This window comes from Melospiza melodia, unplaced genomic scaffold (assembly GCF_035770615.1).
Source record: "Melospiza melodia melodia isolate bMelMel2 unplaced genomic scaffold, bMelMel2.pri scaffold_18, whole genome shotgun sequence".
Lineage (NCBI taxonomy): Eukaryota > Metazoa > Chordata > Aves > Passeriformes > Passerellidae > Melospiza > Melospiza melodia.
This window is the reverse complement of record NW_026948525.1, coordinates 18,009,642-18,017,451: the sequence shown is the minus strand read 5'-3', so window position 1 is coordinate 18,017,451 and position 7,810 is coordinate 18,009,642. Positions and strand designations below refer to the sequence as shown.

At 50.1% G+C, this 7,810-nt stretch overlaps 1 protein-coding gene across 3 annotated transcripts; it reads left to right on the top strand.

The window, feature by feature from the left end:
* Nucleotides 1-4,999: 4,999 nt before the first annotated feature.
* LOC134433436 (UDP-N-acetylglucosamine transferase subunit ALG13 homolog) lies at nucleotides 5,000-7,358 on the top strand. Of its 3 annotated transcripts, XM_063182286.1 has the most exons (5): nucleotides 5,000-5,080; nucleotides 5,485-5,650; nucleotides 5,828-5,963; nucleotides 6,902-6,914; nucleotides 7,260-7,358. In XM_063182286.1, the coding sequence occupies exons 1-5, from the start codon at nucleotides 5,000-5,002 to the stop codon at nucleotides 7,356-7,358; spliced, it is 495 nt and encodes a 164-aa protein (XP_063038356.1). The 3 variants fall into 3 exon arrangements, with proteins under 3 accessions (XP_063038356.1, XP_063038355.1, XP_063038354.1); XM_063182285.1 differs by lacking the exon at nucleotides 6,902-6,914 and having other exon boundaries at nucleotides 5,828-5,962; nucleotides 7,246-7,358; XM_063182284.1 differs by lacking the exon at nucleotides 6,902-6,914 and having other exon boundaries at nucleotides 5,828-5,982.
* The last annotated feature ends 452 nt before the right edge of the window (nucleotides 7,359-7,810 follow it).

Below are 7,810 nucleotides of genomic sequence, written 5' to 3'. Positions count from 1 at the left end.
GAGAACAAAACCATATTGTTTTGTTCATGGATTTTACTGAACAAGAAATGGGAGCTCAGGAGATCGAAGTACGAAAGAGGTCTTGGAGAGAGAGAGCTTAGAAGATGATCAGTTGGAAGTAGATACTTTTTAAGGTCCTTTCCTGCATTCTGGGATTCTAGAAGACGTGTAGATGTGAATTTGGATTTAATATTCTTCTTATTATTATAATTTCTTCTTCTTTCTTTCTCTTCTTCCCCTTCTTCTTCTTAATTGCTACTACTATTCTTTCTTCTTCTTTAAAATATTCTTCCTATTCTCCTTCTAAGTAATCTTATTTGCTTGCTATGCTTATTAACTATGTCATTCTTGATTTTTAATATTCTTATATTAATTACTAGTTTTTCATCTTCCTCTTCATCTTCGTATTCCTATTCTCATTCTTATTATTCTTACTAAATTTACTACTACTATTTCTTATTCTTCTTCTTATTCCTATTCTTTTTTTAAATATTTTCAAAATATCTTTTGTGTAAGTTTTTTTTAATTTTTTTTTTTACTACTACTATTTCTTAAACTCAACTTTAATTTGTTTCGGAGGAATGGTATGAGTCAAAGTCCTGCAGTCACATCCATGGAGCAACAGCTCCCACCTGTGCTCATTCCTCAGGGATACAATCCCAAAGGACCAGCGCGGAATCCTTTCAAGATGAGAGGAAATGGCCTTTGATGGCACCAGGGGAGGTTTGGATTCAATGTCAGAAAGAATTTTTCTCTGACAGAGGGGTGAGGCACTGGAAGAAGCTGCCCAGGGAGGCGGTGGAGTCGCCGTCTCTGAGGCGTTGAGGAGTTGTGCGGATGTTGCCCTTGAGGACGTGGTTGTGCGGTGATGATAGTGCTGCCAGAGTGCCAGTGGCACTGGGTGAGCGTCAGGGTCTCTTCCCACCTCGATGACTCTGGGATTCCCTGCTGAGCGTTCTGGCACCAATTGTGTCCCACACGTGCTGTTTAGGACTGGCCCCAGCAGTGACTGTGGGTGCTGGGGAGATGCTCCTGGCTGGCCGGGGCAGCTGAGGCTGCAGGGCCATGTCCAGGCCGAGGCCGCCCGTGTGGCTCCCTGGGGCCCCGCGCAGGGAGCAGCCATCATCGGCTGGCCCGGGCTGGGCAGGGCCATGGGTGCTGCTCCTGTAGCTGCCGCGCCAGGCAGGGCCAGCAGAGCAGCGCCCGCAGTGCCCGCAGCGCCTGCTTGAGGCACCCGGGCCGTTTGCTCGGGGCAGCGCTGCTGCCTGTGGGCCTGCGCTCCCGGCTGGCCAGCTGAGGCGCTGCCACGGCTCTGCGGGGCAGGCCCCGGGCTCTGGGGCCCTGCCTCGGGCCCCTGCTGGCCCATGGAGCCTTCGCTGCACAGGGAGGGAAGTGAGGCACACAGGGACTCCGCTGCCTGCCCCTCAACCCAGACCTCCTGAGGGACGGGTAGTGGCAGCCCATCTGTCGCAAGATCTGCCAGCCTTTGGGCCCTGCCTTCTCTTTCAGACAGCTTGTGGATGCTGACTTCATCCCAGTCACTGTCCTCCTCCTCCCACAGCAAGGGAGTGGGCCCGAAGCTGAAGATGCTGTTACCTGCACAGCAGTTCTGTGGCAGGTCTGTGCTGCTGCTGTCTTTCTCCGTGGAATCATCTCGGAGTTCTCTGAGTTTTGTTTTGCTGCAGCTGGAGAGGTCTTGGGAGCTGCTGAACTCTCCTTGGGACAGCTCTGGCTCTGCCCCACCTTGGTACTCTTGGCAAAGCTCAGTCTGGCTGTAGGATTCCCAGTCTTCATTGCTGCCAGCTGAGGTGCCCTCCTCACTCTCCTTCTCTGTCAGCACTGAGCCCTGCTCTGCCTCTTCCCACTGCTCCCTGGGGGTTTGGGCTCCCAGTGGGCTGGGTGAGGGGCTGGTGGGGCAGCAGGGTCTGTCTGGAGCAGGGACTGGGCTCTGTGTCCCTGCTGATGGCACCATCTCCCTGGGGGCAGGAGAATGTGCCTGCTTCTCCTGGCTGTTCGCACTTCCTTGCCTTTGCTGGCTCAGCTTTGGCTCAGTCACCTCCTTTTCCATTGGGGGTAGCTCCTGGGCTGTTGCCCTTTGTTGCCACTGGTAGGGCTGTTGCTGTGCCCCCTCTCCCCACAGCACCCTCACAGCCGCCTTGCACTGCTGCAACTCGTGGGCACTCATTGCTCTGCATGGGGACGCTTCCTTGGCTGCCATTGCAGGCACCTACTGGAAGAATTCACAGCTTGTCCCCTCTTCCCTCAGGCCAAGCTCTCGGGCCCCAACATCTCCCCACTTGTCATCTCTGTCACGTTTCTTCTCTTCTTCCATGATGACAAAGGGTCTCTCCTTCTCCTCCTCAGTGTCTGACCATGGCCAGGCTGAGGCACCCACTGCCCCCACCAAGTGCCTGCTGAGGGCCTGGTCTTGCCCCTAGCTGGGCAGGGGGCTGGGTGACTGGAAGGAGTTGAGCTTTGTCTTTCAAAGGGAATTTTGGGGCATCAAGGGTGTCTTTGGTGTTACAAACTGAATGTAAAAATCCCCTGAGCAGTCACTGGCAGGTCAGGTCTGTGAGCACAGTGTGGTTTATGTGCAGGAACACGGGGCAGAGGCAGCAATGAAACAAGGCACAGCACCACACCTGGATTACCTGACCTCTTACCTGCCTCAAAACTGCACAGGCTCAGCTCCAAGCACCTCATTTTGAGAGTGATGTGTAGTTCTCACAGACCTCAGCCTAAGCACTCATGGGCAAAATTCTACTTATGCCCTACACAACTTCTAATTAAAACAGCAGGTACAAATTAGCATGAAATTGAATCCTTTAATGGATGGTTTTCCCTTTTCTCTTCCATTTAAAATCACCCTAACAAGCCTGATTCAATGTGCAAGTGGAATGTATCCTCCAGTGAAAATTCAAATTTAAGTCACTGCAATTTTACATGTGAATATTTTTTCCTCTAGCCCCTATACAGCATGAAGCTTGAAGTGCCCGCTGCAGAGGACACTGACTTCCAGTGACACACAGGGAATAAAACCCCAAAACTCCTAACATTTAATTATCCTGTCCTTTACCAGGTGCTGAACCTCATCTCCAACACCTGAAAAATTTAGTATTTTCCTTTTCATCCCAAATCCACCTTCTTCTCCCACAGCTGTCAGGGCCCTGACTGCACTAATTGTGTGACCAGTCTCAGCTGGGGCTTCCACTCACACTCTTGGACAGGGACTTTATTTAGCCTTGGGGTTTAAATAGAACAATAGAATGGTTTGGTTTTGCAGGGACCTTAAGTTCATCCAGTTTTAACTCTCTGCCATGGTCAGGGACACCTTTGCTGCTCCAAGCCCCATCCAGCCTGGCCTTGGATGCTTCCAGGGATCCAGAGGCAGCCACAGCTTCTCTGGGCACACTTTGCCAGGGCCTCACCACTCTCACAGGAAAGAATTAATTCTCAATATCCAGTCTAAATCTGCCCTTTTTCAGTTTAAAGCCATTTCCCCGTGTCCTGTCACTGCAGGCTCTTGTCCAAAGTCCCTCTCCAGCTCTCTCTTGGAGCTCCTTTAAGCACTGGAAGGAATTCTAAGGTGTCTCTGGAGCCTCCTCTTCTCCAGGCTGAACACTCATCTCTCCCAGCCTGTCTGCCCAGCAGAGATGTTCCAGCCCCTGAGCCTCTTTATGGCCCTCCTCTGAACCTACCTGACCATGTCCTTCTCCTGCTGGGATGACAGAGGTGACTCGTGGGTGTCTTTGCTGCTAATTCTGTTCCTGAACTGCTGTTTGGGTTTCCTGGGCTGACGTTGTGTCCATGTCTTTGCCGGATGGTCACTGGACCATGTCCTCTTGGTGAGCTCTTTACCTGGCTGGTGTTGTGGCCACCCTCAGCTCCCAGATTCCTTTTCCTGAGGGACAACAGCAAGAGCTGGATGAGGCTGGGCAGAGCCACTAAGTCCCTGTGCACTCAGGACACCAGTAATGTTTTGCTCTACAGCATTTTCCCCCAGACAGTGTCTACTGTCAGCACTATTTCCTTTAATCAAAAAATAAATACATTTCAGCGTGGCTCATGATGCTAAATGAAAATAACAGGGGGCTAATGAGCATTGTGAACAAGGCATTAACATGGCAGAGGTTTCCACAAGAAGCTGCATCCTTCTTCCAACAACATGTATACACAACTGTGTCTACAGTTGTGACCTCATCTGTTGATTTTAATTCAGGGAATAAATAGATTTAGATGTCTAACTTTGGTTTATCTTTGTAGCAAATTATGCATTGTGTTACACTTACTAATAAGGAACAAAACTGCCAACTCTGTTTGTGCAACTGTTCAGGGGTCATTCTTACTCTTCACTGAACACATTTAACACATCTAATATTCATAACTGTGTTAGCACATTTAATATTCATGAGTTTGGGGTAGAAGTTAAAGTGTTACTCCCCCAGTAAGTGTTGTGGGAGGATTGGGCCAGTGTCAGTCTGTAAAGGGAGGGTGGCTGTGGCCCTGCTCTGGCAATGGCACTTCTGAACACACCTACACAGGCCGTCCGCGAGTTATGTGCGTCCCCAAGGCTGAAATAACACGTGCAGGCCAAAACTTTTCGAATCCCTTTTCCAAATTTATTTTTTACCTCTTCTCCTTGAAAATCTAAAACCCTGGAACAGCCTTGGCTACCCCTCTAAACGCTGCTGGACAGTGGGCTCATTAGAGCGGCCACCATCGCTGCTGGTGCGGTACTGTGAGGGAGAACCTCACGGCGCAGTGGCACCAGCCCCGCCGAAACGGGCGGACGGGAAAAACCCATGAAGAGAAGCCACGGTAGGGGACAAGGAGGGACAAGGAAGGACAGGAGGGTCAGGGAGGAACAAGGAGGGACAGGGAGGGAAGGAGGCATTCCCACCTGCCCCGTCCCTCTCCTCAGCCCTGCCGCCATTTCGGGAGCTCTGTGCGGGCGTGCGGCTCCCCCTGGCGGCCTCACAGCCGTCCCGTCCCAGTGGCCATGAAGTCCATGTTCGTCACCGTGAGCACCACCAGCTTCGATGAGCTGATCGCCGCGGCCCGCTCCCCGCCCGCGCTGCAGGTCAGTCGGCCGAGACACCGACACCGGCCCTGGCCCGGGCCTGCCCTCCCGGGGCTGGCGCCTGTGCGCCGCGGGCTGCCCTGCCCTCCCTGCCGCATCCCGGCAGCAGTGCCGGGGCGCCTGAGGGCGCCGTGGCGGTTCGGGGGTGCCCGGCGGAGAAGCATGAAGTGTTGCTTGAGGAAGGGGAGGGACGGCCTGTGGGACGGGGAGGGGGTGGGGTGATACCGGGGCCGGGGCCGTCTGGAGCTGGGCACAGCCCTCACACAGCCTCTCTATCCCCGCCTCATCCCCTTCGTTCCACCTCCGTCATCCCCCCCTTCTTCTCCTTCTCTCTCTCCGTCCCCCCTCCCCACCATCTTCTCCGCCCCCCTTATCGCCTCCATCCCCCGGTGCCCTGCCCGCAGGCGCTGCAGAGCCGCGGGTACCAGAAGCTGGTGCTGCAGGCAGGCTGGGGCTCGCTGCCGCAGCCGCAGCCCAGCAGCAGCCCGGCCACGGCGGTGGAAGCGTTCCGGTTCAAGGACTCGCTGGCTGAGGAGCTGCAGAGCGCAGACCTGGTCATCAGCCACACAGGTACAGCCCGGCTGCTTCTGGGGCTGCGGGAGCTCCGTGGGATGAGTTCTCTTCAGCCCGGGGTGAGCTGGCTGGGAGTGCTGAGCTCCACAGCTGGGTTGTTCAAGAGGCTCCCCTCTTTCAGCAGCGAGTAGGGGGATATTTGATCTCTCACCATGTTTTCTGTTCCTCTTGTAGGTGCTGGTAGCTGCCTGGAGACTCTAGAGAATGGAAAACCACTAATAGTAGTAATAAATGACAAGCTGATGAACCATCAGCTTGAGCTGGCCAAACAGCTGCACAGAGATGGCTGTGTCCTCTACTGTAACTGCAGGTATGGAGCTGCTGGGGCTGTTCCTGCTGGGCAAGAGCATTCAGTCCATGTGACTGCACAGCTGAGAACGCAACAAGGTAATTTACATCCTTCTCTGTCATCTCCATCTGGATATTACATTTTCCAGAGTGAATAGACTAACACTATGTAGAAATTTACCACACTTACAAAGCTTTTTTACCACAATAATTATTTTTTTACCACTTATAAATATTTTTTTTCATTTGAGGTAACATATATTTAGATTAAAAAAAGAAAAACACTTCAGGGGATTAATAAAGCAGATATAGATATTATCTGGTTAGTAACTTTAAATACCCTTGTCTTTCAGGTACTCATTCAGGCTGCCCTTTTAACCAAACTTCCTGAATCCACCATACCATCTGACAAGTAGTTTCACAGATCCACTGCCTGTCACTTCAGGACCAAAATTTAAACTAAACTAACAAAAACACACAAAAAACCCCCTACCCCACAAGCAAACAATGTGTGAAAAAATCCCACCATCACCAAAACTCCTAGCTCCTTTTTTTAGAGTTCATCCTGACTCCTGTTGGGTTTATTTCTCCTCCTGGTTTTGACTGTATCTTACTGTTTTCTCTTTACTCATGATTGACTCCACTCTAAAAATAAAAGGTGACTTTTAAACTGAAGGCAGAAAAAATGTAACGCCCTTTACTTAGTCTGCATCTTGTTCCTTTGCCTTGCAAGCAGAGTTTCCTATGTTTCAGACGAGCTTTCTGAACAGACCAGGCCTGGCATTCATTTAAATTGAGCAAGTTTCCTAAACTTATTATCTTGGTGCTTCTGTCAGCTTTGGAATATTTATTTCTTTGTGTTGGGCAGTGCCAAGCATTCGAGCCTTATTTGCAGCCTGATACTAGCAAGTGACAGATTGATGTAGCTGTTCTTTCTGACCCTTTCTGTGATCAGGGGAGAACTCTTCCATGTGTTCAAATAGGATGGATTTCCTCTTATGGTTTATGGAGCAGAGCCTCAAATCTTGCTCAGTCTCCCAGCACTGTGACCACAGAAGATTAAAAAGTGTCAAAGTTGAGTTTGTCTCAGAAAGCTGATGGAAGTGTGTTCTCAGCAAGGCTCCCTACCAGCCAGTGCTGGCTGGGGCCTGCTGCTCTGGGCATTCTCTTCCTTTCCATACATATCCTTATTTAATATTTCCATGCTAAAGAATTATGTATGGATGCATAGAAAGAAAATTGTATTTAAAATTTTCCCATGGGGTGGCTATTTCTTTAATTTTTGCTTTTGGTCTCTTTTTACTGCACTCTTGTGGAGACAATGCAGTCAATGAACTTGTCAGCTTTGAAACCTTTTCCTCCTGGACAGCCAGAAAAGTTTGCTTCATTCTTGAATAAAGTTCTTGGGTTACAATAAACAAAACAGAGAAATAAAAAAGTTGGAACAAAATGTGTCATCTCCTCCACTTAAGATCTGCAGCTGGGCCAAACACTCAAAGAAAATTTCATTTAATATTAACTGATATTAGTGTCAAACTCATTCAGCTTTATGCATAAAAGAGTACAATGCCAATAAGGAGGGAGTATGGACTGTCGTGCGGCATGGACAGACATATTTCTGTCACAAAAGCTGCACTGGAATGGGAATTCCACCGATGAGGACAAGTTAAACTACTTCTTTACAGGCATGGCATATGCCTTCTGGTCTCTTGACCTTTTTTGCTAAACACAGGTGGAAATGTGAAATACAACGCTCTGTTTCATGTCAGGTACAAACAGGCGACGTGTATTTGTGAATGAGAAATGTGTGGACCCAGACAATGGGCGAGCTGTGAATTCTATTAATAAGTGAGGAAAATAAAGCATGGA

Bases quoted from the DNA above. Each gene is read 5' to 3' on its own strand.
- LOC134433436 (XM_063182284.1), top strand. From the start codon at position 5,000: ATGAAGTCCATGTTCGTCACCGTGAGCACCACCAGCTTCGATGAGCTG. The intron at 5,651-5,827 runs GTACAGCCCGGC...TTCCTCTTGTAG, and splicing joins CCTGGTCATCAGCCACACAG to GTGCTGGTAGCTGCCTGGAG. The intron at 5,983-7,259 runs GTTCCTGCTGGG...ACTCTTGTGGAG, and splicing joins GGTATGGAGCTGCTGGGGCT to ACAATGCAGTCAATGAACTT.